Below are 21,257 nucleotides of genomic sequence, written 5' to 3' on the forward strand. Positions count from 1 at the left end.
AGAGACACAGTGAGAGAGGGAACACAAGCAGGGGGAGTGGGAGAGGGAGAAGCAGGCTTCCTGCTGAGCAGGGACCCTGATGAGGGGCTCCACCCCATGATCCATCTGGGATCATGACCTGAGTCAAAGGCAGACGCTTAAGGACTGAGCCACCCAGGCGCCCCTATATTTCTCTTCAAAGAGGTTGTCTCAAACATATACTCCCAACAGTAATATATAAGGTTCTCATTTCCTTAAATTCTGGGTCATTCATGGGGTTGTCTAACCTTTAAGTTTTGCCAATCTGTTGTGAAATGATAAATCTTTGTTATCAAACTTGCATTTCTGCAATTACTAGTTAAATATATTTATTGGTCTTTGTTTTTTTTCCTCTGCTAAGAATTGTCTATTTGTATCCTTTGTTCAGTTTTCTACTTGGTTTTCCTGTTGATTTGTAGGTGTTCTCTATACAACCAAATACTAATTCTTTGTTGACTCTATTTGTTACAATATCTTCTTTTAGTCTGTGGGGCTTTTTTTTTCACTTTATAATTAAAAATACCTATTAAAATTTTTAATTTTAAGGTAGTTAAGTTTATGAATTTTGTCATCATGGTTTTACTTTTGTCTTTTCTTTTCTTCTTTTTTTAAATTTATTTGTCAGAGAAAGAGAGAGAGAGTGCACAAACAGGGGGAGCAGCAGGCTCCCTGCAGAGCAAGGAGCCCGATGCGGGACTCGATCCAAGGACCCTGGGATCATGACCTGAGCTGAAGGCAGATGCTTAACCGACTGCCACCCAGGTGTCCCTTACTTTTGTCTTTTCTAAGAATTCCTTTTTTATGCCAATATCATAACATTTTTTCTAAAATTATTAAAGTCTTGATATTCATATTTAGATCTTTTATCCATCCAGAAGTTAGTTTTGTGCATGAGCTGAGAATGGGATCTGATCTTAATCTTCCAAATGAGAATCAGTTGCCTGCATACAATCTGTTTGTTCTTTCCCAGTTGATTTGTAATGCCACCCCTGTCATATACCAAATTCCCCTGTATATATGGGACTGATTCTAGACTCTTTTCTTTTTTTAATCCATATGTCAATATCATATTGTTTATACAAATATCATTTTATAGTAAGAATCTAGTGGGGCAAGTTCCACTTCTCATTCTAAGTCAGAAGTATCTTGGCTATCTTTAGACTTGTTTTCATATATACTTTTAAAATTAGTTTGTCAATGTTTATGAAAATCCCTTTGGGAAATTTCTAACTAATTTGGCAAGAAGTGATATTTTAGAATTTTGAGACTTCCCATTCATAAACACAATAACTCTTTAGTTATACAGGTGTTTTTTATATTATTCAATAAAGTTTTATGCTTTTACTCTTCTTAAACATCTTATAGATCTTTTAGATTTATTCTTAGGTATATTTTAGTGTTTATTGCTATTTTAAATAATATTTTAGTAATTTCATTTTCAGTTGTTTTTTGGTATCATATACAGAAAGGCTATTGATTTTTATATATTAATTTTTAAATTCAGCAACTTTGCCAAGCTCTATTAATTCTCATGGTTTAATAGATTTTCCTGAATTTTTCAACATAGACATTGTATCATTCTGGTGAATTATTCCTTTGAACACTACATGATGAAGCTTTCTCCCTATTTGTGCCTTTACCTTGAAGTCTATATATTGTCTGAAATTAATATCAGATTTCTTTTTAGTATTGCCTATGATATCATTTCCATTAACTAACTTTCATGTTTTAAGTATACCTCTTGCAAACAGCATATATTTATGACATTTTTATTTTAATCTAAGAGTTTCTGTCCTTAAACTCATATTTTCTTTCTGGGCTGCATTCAGGGCAGTATTTTCTGATCTTTCTCTAGTTCATTAATCTTTCCTTCCACAGTGTCTAATCTTCTATTTAAGTCATTAATTTAAGCTCACTTAATTTAAATGAACATACTTTTCATTTTTCTTAGTTCTATTTGATTCTTTTGCACAGAAGCCTATTCCTTTTTCATGATGCCTTCTCTTTTTTCTTATAGTTTCTCAACCATTTAAAAATATATTTATTCCATAATTTTTTTTACATCACTGTTTTACTATATCAAACTTGGCGGTGCTATGCCTTATGCACATGTGTGTATATGGGCGCAGGTATATGCAAACTGACTCTCACTGGTAGCTTTTTTTTTCTGAGTAGATTTTTCTTTTTAACTTGGTGCATTTTATAAAATTTTCTTGTAAGTTCACCCCCAACAAGACTTTTTATGTAGGAATTGTGGGAATGTTTTTCTAAAGTGGTTTTGTGTTGCTTCTGTCATTTTCTAGACTTACCTTACTTTGGAAGGAAATTTTTATATGTTAACATGAACGTATTTACAAAAAAGAAAATCAGGTAATCAGGTAGCATAAATTTAAATTCAAATCTGTATAAGGTACAGGGTTGTGATGTAGGGTTTCCCAGGGAGATGTTTTTCCCTGTGAAAGCCTAAATAGAGGAAGAGTTTCCTTGATATTTTCATACAATGGTAGATGGTTTATGTTTTTCCCTAGTCTCCCTTTCACTGCATGTACAATTCTGTAAAACTCTCAGTTTTATTCATAGCTCTTCATCCCAACTGCTTTGTCAAAAATCCTAATGTCTTTTTGATTTTCCCAGCCTGGGATTTAAAATCTGATCCTCATGCTTTACCAGCTCTGATCACAGTTTGCCAAAACATCAACTAACATCCTTATTTTTCATCATTTCTAGCACCTGGGGATTTCAGTTTCCTGTGAACCCAGCTCTGCATTAGAGAGAAAGAGAAAGAGAGAGAGAAAGAGAGAGAGAGGGCTTGGCATATTTTAGGCATTATTTTTAGGTATTTGTAGCAGCAGGATTTTCATATTGAATTAGTCCACCATTTTGCTAGAATGGGAGATCTTTAGTAATTTTCTTTTAAAATCAAACTCATTTGCAAAAAACTTGTATTAATTTAAAGAAAAAATGTCAGTAATAGGAAAGGTATTAAATGGTATGCAGTTGGGGTTCCCTGATAAGCAAACTCTAAGCGTTCAGAATGTTTATTAAGAAGTGCCCCTGGGAAGCACCCTGGGGAAAAAGTTGGATTGGGCAGAGGGAGAAGTTGTGATGCCTTGACCCCACTGGGTGCTCTGGAGCTAAAGTGTCTCTTCTAATGCATCCCAAGTTAGGCTGAGATGGTCAGGACTTCAGGTTCCTGAACTGATTAGTCATTGGAAGTTGGCTGCCCCAGGAAGGAGGCCTAACTTTGGGCTATGTTGCTCTCTTTGCACCTGAGACAGCACCTTCACTCTGAAGTCTATCTGTGAACTACACTTCCAGTAATTGGTCAAGTATCTCATTGAAGGGGGGGAGGGGATATGAATGGCACTTCACAGTGTCCTCCACATATATTCCAAAAGTTAATAAAGTGGAATACATATGATAAACTTAGCCTAGCTGGTCAAAGACCCTAGAAGTGATAAAAAAAAATGGCAAGACTAGCTTAAAACAAGATTCCAAGACAACCTTCTCCAACCAAGAACATGGTAGTGATCTAGTGATCTGATCTGATCACCAAAATTAATGATAATTAATTCCCCCCCCAAAAAAATGCCAGTAAGGACCTGTCAGGAAGGACATAGAAGGTAGTGTTCCAGTTGTCAGCAGGAATATGCTCCATTGTTCCCAATGTATGATTAATTATTGATTTGTCTTGCTAACAATTTATGAGACTAAATTCTGACTTAGAATTACTTGTTGAAGTTATAGTGATAAGATACCCTGAGGGAAAATGAACATGACATTAAAAAACAAACTGGAATGGATGTGAAAGCATTGTGTTCAACTGTAAAACAATATTCAAATATACTCTAAAAATGTAAGGCTCTCTTATTTTTCTGTAGCACCTCTAGTGTAGTATATTGTAGAGAATGCTGAAATTGGAGTTAGAAGACCTGACTTTACATCCTAGCTCTACACAAAAGGAATTCAACTCAATATTTGTTAATATTAATATTTAACGAATCAATATTTAATCAGCAAATATTGATTCATATTAAGTATGTGACAGATAAAATGCCAGGCACAGATCTTGCCTTGAAGTAATGGGAGTACAAATGCTATTGGTTATTATTTGACAAATTCTAGGTAGGGGGCCAAGTGGTAGAGGACTGAAATTGGGTAAACAGTTCCTCTGTTTTCATGATGTGGAGAAATATATTAATATTCTAGAAACAGATTGATGTTAATCCCTTTGATTTCTCTAATAGATTATTATACATGGTTTGTGAGCCTTGAGTTAAGGAGACATGGTCACTAAGAATTAGGAAAGGTTTTTGAGAATGTGAGGTTAAATCCCACTTCTCTTATCTGGAGGACTAGTAAGTTTGGGGAACAGCACTTTTATAAAACACCTATACTCCATCTTTTATGATATCCTGTGTGCAAAATGCTGAAACAGGAATGGAATGAGAGTAGAGTTGAACAAGGTTTTCACCCAGCTTGATAACCATGTGTTCATTCCACAGCTTCTAAAGTTCAAACCCTCCCTCTAGAGCAGGTTACTTTTCCATGGCTTTCTCTAATTTCTTAACTCCTGATTCCAGAGGTACTGTTCCTGGACTGTCTCACATGGACCCACAGTGAAACCAACAGCTCTTCAAGTTGTCCCAAAAGAATCTTCACTCTTGAAAAGCATTAATTAGGAATATAGATTTTTACCAACAATTTCATAGAGCAGATTGCAAAGATGATTAATTCCAAGAACAAAAACAACTTTAATGGTCATCTTAGGCATCACTGATTTTAAAATATCAGTTGGGTTCCCAACTTTGGAGTTTTACTGGTTTCTTGTTAGCACAATCAATAACCATCTTTCTGGCTCCTTATGTCTGCTCTCTCCATATTTGTTCTCCCATTCTCTTTTCTTTTCACTCTTGCAAAAATAACAAAATTCTTCTCCCTGGATCTGCAGTGCAATTTCTTTCCATGTGTGAATACTTGGAATCAGCTGACACCAGGTCTCTTTGAGGAGCTGGAGGTGGGGGATCAGGAAGCGATGTTTGCCTACCTTCTATCCACAAATACTCAACCTCATCATATGTAGATTTTTACCTGGTTGATTAGTGGGTATATATAATTCTAGAGATTTATGGTAGATTATTGTTGGCTCTAAGCTCTAAACTTGGCCCTGTCTTGCTAACTCCTCTAAGAAAAACTTGAGCAAAAGATTGGAAGGCATATCAAAATTTTGAGTGACAGAAAACTAGGAGACGATAACTGATGAATTAATTGATGTAATCGATAGGTTGGAATAGTCCAAAGTAAACACAATGAAATGTAATAGACATGTGTAAAATCTTATACCTAGATTCAAAAATTTAGATGAAAACATACAGATTAGGAGATATTTGGCTATGATGGTCAATTTTATCTGTCTACTTGGCTTGGCTACACTCCTATTATTACATCAAACACTAATCTAGTTGTTGCTGTGAGGGTATTTTGTGGATGTGATTAATACCCACAAGCAAGTGAAGGAGATAAGCTGGGTTTGCCTGATTTAATCAGTTAAAAGGTTTTAAGAATGGTACTGGGGTTTCCCTGAAGAAGAAAGAATTCAGCTCCTTCCAGAGAGTTCCAGCTTGCTCTTCTTGACAAACTCCCTTATGGATTCGGACTTGCCTAGCCAGCTCCCACAATCAAATCAGCCAATTCCTTGTAATAAATCCTTTAATATATATCTCCTACTGGTTCTTTTTTTCCAGTTGAACCCTGACTGATACACTGGCTTAGTACTTTTAGGTGAGAAAAAGATTTCAATTTGCTCTAAGCTTGTTAAGAATCATCACTGTGAGTGGGTGCCCAAAACAACAAACAGGATCTTAGAAACAATATGCACAAGCTTCACTATTTGGGGAGGGAGGGCAACAACTCCAGTGGAGGAGTCCACAGAGGGGTTGTTCTGTCCAGCTCCCACTGCCATAATTTAATACAGACTAACACCTAAGATCACTGTTAGGAAGTGGATCTGGTTTAATGTTAATAACTCTATAAGAAATAAATGTATTAAATAACGTCATAAGTTGTGTTTTATGATATTGTGAGCTTAGTCACAGACATCTACCTAGGAGCTGCCTTAAATATCTGATGAAAGATATTAGACTAGATAACCTCCAAATTTCCCCAATTAATTCTAAGATTCTGCAATTTTACTTTTTTTTTTCTCATTGTATATATTGAGATATAATTTAAAAGTTGTCTCCAGCTTTACTGAGATATAAGTGTAAGGTGTATGATGTGTTGATTTGATACATTTATATATTGCAAAATGGTTACTGCCAGTGGCATTAGCTGATGCTTCCGTCCTGTCACATGATTTTTTTTTTGTGGTGTATGTTATACAATATTACAGTTCTGTGTCTTTGGATGAATTCATACATGCAGGTTCCTGCCATCTGAATTACAACATGAAACATCCCCATCGCAATAGTTTGTTGAGCGACTCTTGCCACTCAGTTCCACCCCAGGGGCACTTGTGGGTCTTTTTTTTTTTTTTTTCCCACGAAGCCCGTTTCTGAAATGCCTCCATGTTGCGTAGATCCTGACTCTGTCTCTTGTCTGGAATCATTGAGAATCGTTACAGTAGGTGAACTTTTGTGTCTGGCTTTGCTCACTAGGTTCTTTGTGGAGATGAAGAACCCAAAGAATTAGCAGTGAAGCTTGTGGAAAGAATTTGGGATTCCGTAATGGGACATAGGGAGTAGATGTTAGGATCTCAGCAGCAGCCGAAATGGACTATTTTGTGGCCAGAAGGATGGTCTGAGAGAGCCTTAAAATTGGAGCATATGCTGAGTTGGAAGGAAGGTATGGGGTGATCTATATAAACTAGGGAAACAGGGTAGGCACCATCGGGGGCTCCTGGAGCGGCATCCGTGTGTCTCTTGAAAGAGCTGGTCTTGACTTCCACCCCAGCTAATTGCTGTTGTTTGGCTTTCTTGACTTTTGCTCTGTGGTTCTTGAACCAAACCTGCAGTACGGTGGGATGTATCTCCAGTTTCGAGGCCATTTCTTTCTGAAGGCTGGGAGCGGGGTATGGGTTCCTGCTGAACAAGAATTCTAAATCTGCCAGTTGTTTCTCAGTGAACATGGTTCGTTTCCTTTGTGAATGTTTCTGATCCTTTCCTTTAGGAAGGTCCCCTGTGCCTGCCATCCCATCTAGCTGGATCCCCATGCTCTGGTCCTGTGTCAAGACTGCAATTTTACTTTTAATACCTATGCTTCTATTGTATGGCACTAAAAGTCCTCATACTTGTAGTTCATGCTAATTTCCCTTGTCTAGAAAACCCGGTGTGTTGCATGTCTACTTATTCGCCTTTCTAGACCCACTCCATCCTGCTCTATGCCCTGGGACACTAACCCATATGGACTGCATCAATGGGCTCCCTTCCCCTCCAGCTTCTGATTAAGTTTGGTTGAAAGGCACCAGTAGGAAGTATGAAGGGAAGAGAGTGAGGTAGGGATATTTATTCCCTGGCTCCCCAATCTGGTTTGCTGCAGGCTGGCTTTATCTCTTGTCCTGAGGTCATAGTTCTGTTAGAGAGCTCTCTCCAACATACCTCCTGGTTTCCTTCTCAGCATTCTAGTAGCCACTACTGCCTGTGACCGTTTAGGCCCAGGGTTGCTAGCTCCATTGGTGTTACTAGCCTGGGGATTACTTTGCAGTTTCCTTACATCCTGTCTACACTTTTAGAAATAGACCCTTTATTAAACTTGTCTCAAATGACTCAATTTAAATGTGCCATTTGCTTCCTGTCAGAACTCTACCTGATACTTCAAGTTAACACACATATCAATATTTTTATGTCATATCTAGAACTCTTCAACTAAGCAGTGAAGCAGTCTTTTGGAATAAATGTGGAGGAAAATACTCTTAAGATATTAAAATTAGAAAAATTAAAAATCTTTATCAAAGCAAGACTCTCATAAAAAAATTACCAACTGGAATCAATAAGAGTCCTTCCAGCTCCAAAACTAACCTCTCTCTCCTCCGGAATCCCTTAGTTCTCAATTTCTATCTGTTGCCTTTATTAGCCATGATCACCTTTCTAGATGTATTTCTGTCAGAAAGAAACATTTTCTGATTTATGTAAATTTCAGAAATGGATATTATGATTGTTATAAGACAGGGCTTCTTAAACGTCCTTAGGACATTTAGATAGCCTGTGATGAATGCATGTACATTCTCTGGAGGTCTGGAAAACAGGAAGGCATTTCTTTGAAGTCTTAGGTATGATATCAAAATATGAATTTTGAAATCTATTGCATACATTATAGCTGTCAGTTCTAAAATAAAGATGTTTTCAACTATTTGTTATTATTTACTTCCCTTTTAAACCTTCAGGTAAATTTGGTCCTCAGGAAATTGCATCATCTTTATCATATAGTTCCATATTTGCTCAAAGCCATATTGAGAAGCATGAGATTAAAATTTCTTGATATTGTTAGCTTACTTTTGTGAGAGGCATATGGCATAATGGCTAAAAGCTAGAGGACTTTGGCACCAGACCATCTGAGTTCAAATTCTAGTTTTCCTACTATTTTCTGTGATGTTAAGCAAATTATTGCTCTGTGCTGCAGGTTTCACATCTTATCAAGTAGAGATAATATAACCTATCTTAAAATTGGGTAAAACACTTAAAGCAATAGGGAAAATGCTTAATTAGAAATAGCTTGTTATTTATTATTCTTAGGTGTAATATAACCACTTCCATATAAGGAAAAGAGTACTTTTTTGAAGGGTGGCATTACTTTCCCTTTTAATTTTTGTCTTATTTTTTAAATTCCAGTATAATTAACATACAGTTTTATATTAGTTTCAGGTGTACAATATAGTGATTCATTTATTTACTCTTTTAGACAGCAGAAGCTCCTTCAACAATCTCTACCTACCTTACTTGCCAAATTAATCAATACTTTTCATTTCTTCTATCCAACTTATTACTGATGTCCAGAGCATACTGAATGCTTGCAGATTGTGGCATTCTCTTTAGTAAATGTGTACATTTCTGTTCCCCCACCTTGCATGCTTACCAAAGATCAGGAGTATTGGTTCCCAAACCTATCTGTGCCAGTTTTGCTGTTTATAACTATGGAATTTAACTAAAAAACATGTAATTCATCAGTCTTACACAATTCACAGTGCTGGGTGTTATACGCAAGCAATGAATCATGGAACACTGCATCAAAAACTAATGATGTTTAAATGGTGACTAACATAACATAATAAAACAAAATTTTAAAAAATTTTAAAAATTAAAAAAAGACAATAATAGACCAAAAAACAAAACCATGTAAACTGATTACACCTAAGTGCAAAAAGAAAATGTGTTTCTATATAACGTTATTGAAAAACAGTGAGAAAACTTGATAAAGGAGAGCCATTAAAAGTTATCCACTTTAATTGTAGGTGAAGCATCTATAAATGACTGAGGAAAAAGTCTGCAAATATTTGGAAGGATTCTGCTCACAGATTGTTCCATAAGTGTCTTTAGTTCCTTGTTTCATTAAAAATTTGAGATGGGAGATCATGGATGATGCATTTGAGTGTGGTTTATACTACAAATGCCAATCAGTAGACCAAAGCTAAATAAAAGGCAAGTCATATTTCTATGTCAAAAACTGGTCAAATGAATGTTTCAATGTATATGATTTAGATTTAAAATAAATTTAAGATATGTACATATTTTTATAATGCCATTAAAAACTGATATCCTTAATTTTTCTCTGCCAAAGAAGTTTCCCTCTCTTAAATAAGATGTTAATAAAATAGCAATTCATACATAACCTGTTACAAAAGAGAAAGCTTTCATGAAACAGACTTAAATGCTAGAAATGATTCCTAAATTTTATAATTGAGGGTCAGTTAACTCCTGTACATAGTAGCTATGGAAACATTGTTTATATTTTCTAGACCCTTCTTGCATCCAGAGAAATCTATCAATTAACTGGCTATGTCTTTACTAGGGAGAGATTTAGATTGCTAGACTAGAAAAAAAAAGGACACTATATTAATTTTGGTTTTGTTTAAAGTCTGAGTGTTCCTATTAGCAGAATAACTGATAAATGTTTTATCCACATAATTTTGGAGACTTTTTTTTTTTATCCAGGAGTCCTAATTATCAACCTTGCTTATTACCATCAGAACAAAATCTGAATCTAAAAGAAGCTGAAAAATTTAAAGCTTTTGTGTATATGAATATTTATGACTATATTCTAAGACTTCTCAGAAAGTAGCTCTAAAATTTTATTTTAGATTACATGAAGTCATTTTTAATTTACATGGTAGAGGGAATTCTACTTACAACATTTTTTTAGAGATTTACTTATTTATTTATTTGAGAGAGAGAGGGAAAGAGAGTGTGGAGAGAGGGGCAGAGAATTCTCAAGTAGACTCCATGTTGAGCCTGACCTGGGGCTTGATCCCAGGACCCCAAGATCATGATCTGAGCCGAAACCAAGAGTCGGACACTTAACCGACTGAGCCACCCAGATGCCCCTACTCACAATGATTTTTATTTCTTTTCGAGAGATCTTTATTTTGAATTCCTTTTATTCTTAATTTACGTTGAATCTTCTTTTTTCCTAAGGCATTTTCTCTTTGATAGATCACTTTAATCAGTTTTCTTCGTTCCAATATGTGTGATAAAAATTGTTTGAGTTCATTCGCTGATACCTACAAAGAAAAAGATTTTTGCTCATTTTTTCATGGGTAACTATTCTTTTTCTTTCTTTAAAAGATTTTATTTATTTATTTTACAGAGAGAGAGAGACAGCGAGAGAGGGAACACAAGCAGGGGGAGTGGGAGAGGGAGAGGCAGGCTTCCTGTGGAGCAGGGGCTTGATCCCAGGACCCTAGGACCATAACCTGAACCCAAGGCAGACGCTTAACGACTGAGCCACCCAGGTGCCCCTCATGGGTAACTTTTCAAAATGAAACAAGAACATGAAAATTAAAAAAAAAAAAAGAACATGAAAATGTTATATGCTCATGTTAAAAATACTATTTAATGCAATCACTCTAATTGCTGCTTTTTTTAAATCCAAATGATAGATGACTTACTTCACTTTAAGAATTCATATATTTTATGATAAAAGCCTTTTAAACCTATCGCATTTTCATCTGAACTGCAGAGCCACACATTAAAAACTAAATGTTATAAATAAAATAAAATAGTAGGAGAATTTAACCAATTTTACCCTTCTGGTAAGTTGTCATGGTAATACCAATTGTGTGAGTTAAAAAAAAAAAGGAAGATGTTGGTATTCCTTACACATCACAACAAATTTATAATGGGTGGATAGTATAGAAAATCTTGACTGTATGGAGAAAAATGTAAAAAAATGTTTCCCAAAGTACTTTCTAGAAGTTATATAATTAATCTATTTTAACTAAGGAAAGGGATTTGGAAGGATTGCTTTTGAGTAGTAGAAAATAATGAAGATTTTAAGAGAGAAAATTGAAAAGCTTTATGGAGATACATATTCATGATTTACATATATACTTTTTCAGGGAAAATTATATTTAGAGACTGAAAAAATTCTTTTATTTGTCAACCACTACTTCCAAGAAGAGTAAAGGTTTTTATTTGTTTGCTTTTTTATACAATATCACAATTTAAACTCCCTCTTTTCAAGAGCACTATCTGGAATGCTTAAAATGCTTTCCTCAGTAGTAGCAAAGGCATCAGAATGGTGTGGCCCAGAGGTTAGAGCATGCAGGGACATGAAGTCACGTAAGGACTTTAAAAAAAAAAAAAACCGGGGGCGCCTGGGTGGCTCAGTTGTTAGGCGTGTGCCTTCGGCTCCGGTCATGATCCCGGGGTCGTGGGATTGAGCCCCGCGTCGGGCTCCCTGCTCAGCGGGGAGCCTGCTTCTCCCTCTCCCACTCCCCCTGCTTGTGTCCCCTCTCTCGCTGTGTCTCTCTCTGCCAAATAAATAAATAAAATCTTTAAAAAACAAACAAACAAACACTAAACCAGCTTTATTGAGATATAATTCACATACTATAATTATACATGTATAATTGTACATTTAAAGTGTACAACTCAGTGGTTTTTAGACTATTCACAGAAGTGTGGGACTAGCTCCAGTCAATTTTAGAACATTTTTATCACCTTGAGAAGAAACCATGAGTCCTTTAGTTAGTAGCCTCCCTATTCTCCCATTCTCCCTACCCCAGCTTCAACAACCACTAATCTATGCTTTGTCTCAATGGATTCCCCTCTTCTGGATTTTCACATGAATGAAATCATCTAGTATATGGTATAGTATATGGGTTTTTGTGACTGACTTCTTTCACTTAGCATAACATTTTCCAGGTTGATCCATGTTGTAGTATGGCCAAATGATATTCCTTACATGGATATACTACATTTTGTTCATGCATTTGTCTGCTGATGGACATTGGAGCTGTTTCCAATGTTTGGCTATTATGAATAATGGACATTCATGTACAAGTTTCTGTGTGGATATGTAAGGATTTTAAATGTGATTCTTCTTATTGAAGGGTGGCCAGATTAAGCAATTAAAAATACAAAATGCCCAGTTAAATTTGAACTTCACACAAGCAATGAATTTTTTTTAAAGTGTAAGAATGTGACCAGTATTGCATGTTAACAGACAGACCCCGTGTATAATGGCTCAAAATCAACAGATGGGTGTTCAAGTCAGTGGCAGCTCTGCTCTGTGCTGTCATTCAGAGACTCAGGCAGGCAGAGGCTATGCCAAGCTTCAGCATGTGGATTCCAAGGTATCCCTGAGCATTTGCATCTAGCAGACAGAAAGGGAAAGAGCATAGAAGATCATGTGCAGAATGGGGTTTTGTTTTGTTTCATTTGGTTTGCTTCTTTTTCTTTTCTTTAATAAGCCAGACCTGGAAGTGGCACAGGGTGGCATACATTTTCCATTGGCTGAAACTGTCACATGGCCTCACCCAAATGCATGGGGAGAATGGAAACATAATGCAACAGAACAAAACAAAACAAAACCCTGCTGTTCTGAGAACTGGGGAGATAGCCATAAACAAACAAACAAACAAAAAATTCTCTGCACTCAAAAAGCTGATGTTCTGGTGGGGAAGATAATAATCAACTAATCAACTGATAAAAGCAGGGTTTTCGTTTTGTTTTGTTTTTGTTTTTAAGAGTAGGGAGGGAATTGATAAAAGTTGGTCTTATTTGGTACAGGATGGTTAGGGACAAGGTCTCTGATAACATTTGAATAGACCCCTATGTGGGTAAGGAGGAGTTAGTCCTACAAATACCATAGGAAAGAGACTTCTGGCAGAGGGAACAGTAAAAGCAAAGGCCCTGAGGTAGAAGCACACTGGTGTGAAAGTGAGATGGTGCAGCTGCAGCAGAATGGGGTAGGGAGAGTAGTAAATAAGGCAGAAGCAGCTCTGAGGCTGGCATCAGGATTCTGAACTGTGTTCTGTGTGAAGGAGAGACTCTTGGAGGGTTCTGAGTAGAAGAGTGATATTGACTGACTTAAATTTCAAAAGGATCACCCGGCTGCTATATGTTGGAGAAAGGGTGGGAAAAGAGAGGTTCCTGAAATAAACTGGGTGAGAGTTGATGGTGGCTGTGAAGTAAGATGATCGGGGGAAGTGGTGATAGTGGTTGGTTTCTGAATGTATTTCAGAGGTATTACTGGCAGGATTTTCTGTTGAAGGATTTATAGTGTATATTTTAGTTTCAAACAGCAAACCCAATGGAAGTATGTTTCTAAACTCTAAGTTTAAAGTATGTGCTTTGGAAGTGTTTTTAAACTCCTAAGGGCCATTAAAGATTAACCATAGCCCTCCAGCAGAGTGACATGATGTTCCAATAATGCCTTACCTAGCTCTCTTGCCTCTTTGCTTCCCTGTCTCCCAAAGATTCATGGCTGCATGAGTTTTTCTTAAGCATCTGTTTGAACATATCACTGCCCAACTCAGAAACCCTCAGTTCTCAGTGACAACAGGATAAAATCAAAGTCAAGTGGACAGAATCTAATATTCTTCACAGTCTAGCCTAAAAATGTCATAGTAACCTTACTTCTTACTACTCCCACACCTACACAGACATCCACTACAGTCAAACTCTTCTACCTCCTATTCCCCAAATAGAAGGGCTTCTTTCCTACTTCCTCGTCCTTGCTTATTCAGTTTTAATTGATCCCTCTTTCCTATTATCCCAAATATCACTCCTGTTCCCAGGCCTACCTCAAATTCCTTCTCCCCAAAGCCCTCCCATTTCACTCTCCCACAATGATCTCCCTTCCCTCTGACCTTATGGTGTCTTCCCTTCTTGGTTAGCAGTAGCTCACTGCTCTATGGTCTCTGCAGCTGAGATCATTCCATAGCATACAGTTCACGTTTTATCTGCTCAATTAATTATATATGATTTAGAAACTTTTTTGTATAGTTCTCATCTCAAGTAGAATGTCTTGAGTAAAGGGGATCCTAATAAATGTGTGGATTTCTTAATTGGGGGAAATCCCCTGTTTTCTTAAAGCACAGGAAAGGTAGAAGCATCCTCTTCTAAGGGAAACTAAACTATCTGTGGGCTTGGAGAAAAGAAGGTTTGAATTTATCTTACTGTACATTTAATCTTATCTGTGGCTAGATCATGCTTTTTGTGGCTACAGCCATTTCCAAAGTAGGACCTAGTCTAATGGTACTTTGCCTGAAAGCAAAAACAAACACGCAACAACAGTCCTGGAGTGCAGAACATTTTTTAATAGCTTCCTGTTTAAAAATGTAAGCTGTCTGCTAAGGCTTGAGGTTTGACTTAAGGTTTTTTACATTGTTTTGTTTGGATGGTAATTAATAAGTTTTATTCTTAAAACAAAACACAAGTTTACTTAAAAATTTTTTTTCAGGTTTTTATTTATTTGACAGAGAGATAGAGAGAGAGCACAAGTAGGCTGAGCGGCAGGCAGAGGGAGTGGGAGAAGCAGGCTCTCTGCTGAGCAGGGAGCCCGACGTGGGGCTTGATCCCAGGACCCTGGGACCATGACCTGAGCTGAAGGCAGCCGCTTAACTGACTGAGCCACCCAGGCGCCCCACAAGTTTACTTTTCAAATATTTTGATTACTTGTTAACATATGAACAGATAACTTATTCAAAATTGTTCACCATAATTACTCATACTCCAAAATAAATGTTATAGATTTTAAAAGTTTCATTTACATTTCCTTCTTATTTTCTGTTCACCACTAATTAACTATGTCTAACTGTGGGTAAGTTAATTAACCCCTCTGTGACTCAGTTTACAATAAACATAAATAGTAAATGTAAATGTAAAATGGGGTAATAATATTGCCTATATCACTGGATTGTTGTGAGGATCATTTAAGTTAATACGTGTGAAAACCCTTGTGTATAGCAAACAATCCATAAATATTAGCTATTATTATTATTATTATATTGACTATATATGTACCCTATGTAAATAAATGTTACTATATTTCTGTTTCAGATTCTAAACTACTAGGTCCTAGGTATTTTGGCTATTTAATTTGCTCTGTTCATCAGTGAGGTAGGATGTTTCAGCCTGGGATAAGCAGAATATCTAAACATCTTTTCATTAGCAGACCATATTTTTATGATATATATTTTCTGGACTAATTTCACTTAAGGACAGTAAACAACAATTTTAGCATATCCTAGGACCCTACTGCTGCCAGAGATGCTTTTGATGCTGAATGTAAGTTAGCCCCCAAATTTTCAATAACAACAATATGACTAGTGTTAATGGGACTTTAACAGCCTCCTCAAATAATTTTTGAGAGGCAGCAGGTATGAAATAATCAAGTAATGAACCAACCTGTTCTTTAAGGCTAAAAGAATCAGTGATTCATTCATTCAGTACATTTATGCTGGGCATTCACTAGGAACTGGAAGGTAGAGAGGAATCTGTCTGATCTTATGGAACTTCCATTCGTCTGTGAGAAGGCAATAACCAATAAATAAGTAAGTGAACAAGTTAGTATCAGGTGTCAATACATGCTATGAAGAGATTAAAACAAGGAGATGTACATCCACATGTAGGATGAGGAGGGGTTGGTGCATAGCTCATTTAGATTGGATGCCCAAGAAAAGCCTCACCGAAGAGGTGACTTTGGAGCCAAGAATTTAATGACAAGAAAGCAGTTCTGTATAGTTAGGCGGCAGAGCATTTCAGGCAGAGGGAACAGTAAGTACCAAAGTTCTAAAGTGGGAACAAACTTGTATGCTCTAGGAATAAGGCCCAAGTAGCTGAATGAATATGAGTTAAGGGAAGAATTGTAAAAGAGGAAGACAGAGAAAGAAGTAGGGGGTCACATCATATAGGGATATGGGATGGAGTATTTTATTCAAAAGATAAGAGGAAGATACCAGAGTGTTTAGGCAACATACTCTGATTTATATTTTAGAAAGAAAGAAAGAACATTCTGGCTGAGATGTGAGGAGCAGATTGCACAGAATTAAGAGTGGGACCAAGAAGAATGGTTCAGAGACTACTGTCGTCAACCAGGAGAGAGATGATGAAATTTGAAGTGCAGAAGTAATGGAGATAAACTACTTGGGCAAACTTAGGATATATTTTGGAGGTAGTGCAGCTAGGGGTTGGATATGGATCGGAAGTAGGGTAAGAGAAAGGACAAAGTCAAAGATAACTTCTTGTCTTTTGACGAGATTCCAGTTACAAGGATGAAGAAGAATGGGAAGCAAGGGTGAATTTTGGAGGAGGAAATCAGTCTCACCCCACCCAGACACATAACTATATGTGGTAATGTCTCCAAACTGTGTGACTGTCTATGAAAAACAAAATTTTTTTTTTTTTTTTTTTTTGTCTAAGAGGAGTAAGGTGTGAGCTATGTTTGCTACGGAATGAGAAGTGAGTATCATTCCTTGCAAAAGAGAGAGAGGTGAGAAATTAAAGAAGGACTGGTGGGTAAGGATTCTTTGCCTGTCAGTGACTTACTTTCCCTAGGGCTCAACAAAGGCTTTCTTGCTTTCCTTTAACTATCTATGTCCCTTTTTCTTTCCTGGCTCACATGCCCCAAAATAGCCACTGTTCCTTGGCATTGTGTAATACCCTAAATTCTGCTGAAAATCTTCTCTGGAAAAAGAGCACATGGAAGGTAAGAAAGCATGTGAGGACATATGGGACAATAGGAATGGCAAACCGAGAGTAGCTCAGCACCTCCTCATTAGTGGCCCTTGTCTAGGTGAATGAATGAGGTGCTACAGGGTTGTAGAAGAGACAGCAACACAGGCTGCTGTCTTTGGTTTGGCAAGATGGAGGAACTGAATTTCCATTTTCTCCACTATATATAGATGTGGATTCCATATCCTATGTTTAGGTCACTCTATTTCCAAAGAGTATGAACATTAGGGCTCTAGGCATTATCAGAGAAAAGCCAAGTTATGGAGAAAGCCAGGAGGAAGTGGAAAAAAAGAAAAGAGTTTTCTTAGGTCATCGGTTCTCAAGAGTATGGTCTCTGGAAATGGCAACACCAGCATCACGTGGGAGTCACAAATGCAAATTATCAGCCCCACTCAAGGTCTACAGAATCAGAAACTCTGAGGGTGAAGCCCAGCAACATGTGTTTTAACAAGTCCTTCAGGTGATTCTGATATATGCTAAAGTTTGGGAACCCTTGCCCTAGGTCATAGCAAAGAAGGTAGTCAGCCAAATTAAAGTGGAATTAAAATACACAAATAAAATTGTACAAACATTTATATCACTCATCAGATAGTGAAAATATCTACACATATAGCAAAGATTCACACTGATGTTGTCTGGAATTATGGTTTTATTTATTTATTTTTAAGATTTTATTTATTTATTTGTCAGAGAGAGAGAGCACAAGCAGGGGGAAATGGCAGGCAGAGGGAGAAGCAGGCTCCCTGCTGAGCAAGGAGTCCCATGTGGGACTCTAGCCCAGGACCCTGAGATTATGACCTGAGCCAAAGGCAGACACTTAACTGACTGAGCCATCCAGGCATCCCTAAATTATGATTTTAATCAGCTATTTAAGGTATATCGGGTTATTCAAGCTTTCTAGTTTGTCTTAAATAAATGTATATATATTTGGAAAAAAGAGACTGTCACTTTTGAAGTTGCAAATCTCACTGTTTTAGTAGTTTTTCTTCCCTAAAGTAAGATGCTATTTATGAGATTCTTATATTGAAGCAAAGATATTTTTAGTGATGATCTTAGTGTTTTTCATTTTGCCTAAAGTATTTTTAGTTAAGAATAAAAAACAATCTTAGAATACTTTTTCCTAATATGCCTAAATTTTTAAAATTTTTTAAAAATTAAAAATTTTAATATTTTTTAAATAAAAAAAAGCAAATGTGGCAATAGCCACCCCTAAGTTAAAAGAATAGTTGTCTCTTATAGAGAAGAAATAATTCATTCATCAGTGAAAACATTTCTTTTTCTTGGAAAAGACAGTGCTCATTATTTTATTGTGTATTTGTGTATCTACCTTCTAAAGTCACCAAATGACAATTGTCCACAGCTATCCAAGGATTATTTTTGAAATATAGGAAAATGGTAAAGTATAAAGTAAAAGGGGAAAATAAAACAGCATTACTGATACTAATAATATAGTGCTAGCATAACACTTCTGATAATTGATAAATGCATTATAAGGGTAGCTTTCTGAAATTAAGAGAACGTTAAGAACTGATACATACTGAAATACTTATACCCTGCATTTTTAAAAATGCAAGGAGCACAAAATTATATTTAAACCCATAGCCATATTAAGTATTCATGGTAAGGTTATATATAGATTATTAAAATCAAAAGGAAACCCTAGAAAACTTTTTTGTCACTAATTTCAGTACTTTTTTTCTCATAAATTTCACTAAAGTTACTGACAAATAGTTTCTGTTCTGTATCTGGTACAAATATTGCTAAACAATGATATTCTGTCATTTATAAATATTTATCAAGCACTTACTATATTTTAGAGATCCTAAGGCTCTGAGATATAGAAGTGAACAAAAAATAAACAGCCTGTATTCATGGAGCTGAATATCCAGAGGGAAGTTAAATATGAAGAATTATATAAATACATAATGATATGTGATAAAAAAATATTTAGAAAGTGATGAAGTATGCTATTTTAGAAAGACGATTAAGAAAAGTTTTTTTAAAAAATTCTTTTGTATTGTTTTTTGAGGGAGAAACATAGGAGTACATATCTGAATAAAGTATGTACTGGGGGCAATGAGCCACCTGATTACCTGACAGATCATCCCAGGCAGAGGGAAGAGCAGGCCCTAAGGTAGGAATATACTTGAGATTCTAAACATATTATGGAGGCCAAGATGGCTGGAATGGAGTGAGTAATGGGGAGAGTGGTCAGAGCTCAGATAAAGAGCAAAGAACAGGTCATGCAAGGTCCTGAAGGACAGGATGAAGAGTTTGGCTTTGTTCTATGTATAATGGAACACATAATTTGAGGTGAACAGACTACAGTAGGGTAAGAATGTAGTCAGAACCAGGGAGTTGACTACCACAGTAGTCAACACAGTCTAAACGGGTGATGTTGGTGTTTGGTGGTAGAGTAGTTAAGTGGTTGGATTCAGGATGTATTTTAAAGACCAAGATAGTTGGGGTGTTGGCTATGAAAGAAGTAGAAAGTGACTTTTAGCATCTGGTGGATGAAGGAGCCATTTGCTGGTATGAAAGACACCAGGGAGGAACAGGTTTGGGGTTGAGGAAAACCAAGAGGTCAGTAGTCAACATGTTGAGTGTCAGATGTCTTTTAGATATCCCAGTAGAGATGTCTAAGCCACATTTAGGCAATTTGTGTCTTGAGTTGAGGCAGTGTACGTGGTTATAGATGTTGGGAGATTGATACAGTGGATGAGCGGGATGTAAAATCAGTCTTTAGCTATTTTTTCAATGAGAAAAAGAAAAATAGCAAAGTCATCAGTGAAGAGTGAGGGATAGATGTGCTGGATTTAAGGAAGACAGGAGAAAATATGAAACAGAAGCCTTAGAGATGGGGGATAATAAATTTGACTAGGAAGATATTCAGGTTTGCAGAGAAACACTGAAGGCCTAATTGAGGCTTGTGATCATGAAATTAAAATGAGACTGGTTGTGTTTATTTCCAGCCACATTTCAGCTACTCGGGTGCAGGGACTGAATAGTGGAGAACTGTACTCAGTCAGGGTTGAGGTTTCACCACTAAACTGGATGGAGTGCAAGAGGAGTAGTTAAATGGAAGATCTATATGAGGCAGTGATCTTACATGACCCTCAAACCCTTATCTGCAATTCCCAAATCCAAAAAAATCTGAAAACCTGAAGATTTTTCAGCAGTTTGGTGCTCAAATTCAGTTAGTAGGAAAACCTGTCTGGCCCTGATGTGAAGTTATTTATGTTCTTTATTAACCCCATTTAATGTGAATATTCATGTTTTGCTGCATAAATAATGATATGCTTGAAAACAATGTATTTCCCCAGTCTCAGCTGGAGGTATCCTATAATATATGATATGTAGGTCTGTGTCCTATATGACATGTATGTCTGTGTGTGTAGTAGTATATTTCCACAATTAAAAAAAGCAACCCTGAATTCTGCCTCAAAGTCTTCCAATAAATTGAAGAGGAGAAGACATTTCCCAACTCATTCTATGAAGCCAGCATTACCCTGATACCAAAGCAAGACAAGGACACTACAAGAAAACTACAGACCAATATTCCTGAGGAATATTGATGTAAAAATCTTCAACAAAATACTAGCAAATAGAATTCAAGAGTACATTAAAGGATTATACAGTATGACCAAGTAGGAATTATTCCTGGAATGCAAGGATGTTTCAACATAAAAAACTGATCAATGTAATAACAACATTAACAGACCGAAGGGGGAAAACCCCCACATGATCATCTCAATTAATGTAGAAAAAGCATTTGACAAAATTCAATACCTTTTCATGATCAAATCACTCACAAACTAGGAATAGATAGCAACTACCTCAACATAACAAAAACCATATGTAAAAAAACCACAGCTAACCACATTCTTAACAGTGAAAGACTGAAAGCTTTGCCTCTAATATTAGGAACAAGGCAAGGATGTCACTCCACCATTGCTATTGAACATAGTACTAGAAGTCCTAGCCCAGAGCAATTAGGCAAGAAAAAGAAGTAAAAGACATCTAACTTGGAAAGGAAAAATAAAATTATCTCTGCTTACAGATGACATG

General features: G+C 36.5%; 1 protein-coding gene and 1 pseudogene across 10 annotated transcripts in view; both read right to left on the bottom strand.

Moving 5' to 3' along the window:
- Window positions 1–21,257, bottom strand: part of SEL1L2 (SEL1L2 adaptor subunit of SYVN1 ubiquitin ligase) — a 159,449-nt gene that overhangs the window by 97,448 nt on the left and 40,744 nt on the right. For all 10 annotated transcript variants that reach the window (XM_073878413.1, XM_073878412.1, XM_073878411.1 and 7 more), the window contains exon 3: window positions 10,561–10,729. In XM_073878413.1, the coding sequence (XP_073734514.1) occupies window positions 10,561–10,729 (169 nt within the window). The remainder of the gene's footprint in view (window positions 1–10,560; window positions 10,730–21,257) is intronic.
- LOC112827972 (divergent paired-related homeobox-like) lies at window positions 6,671–7,207 on the bottom strand (annotated as a pseudogene).

This window comes from Callorhinus ursinus, unplaced genomic scaffold, assembly GCF_003265705.2.
Source record: "Callorhinus ursinus isolate GAN/ISIS: 27379988/994484 unplaced genomic scaffold, GSC_fseal_2.0 scaffold29, whole genome shotgun sequence".
In the NCBI taxonomy this organism is placed as follows: Eukaryota; Metazoa; Chordata; class Mammalia; order Carnivora; family Otariidae; genus Callorhinus; species Callorhinus ursinus.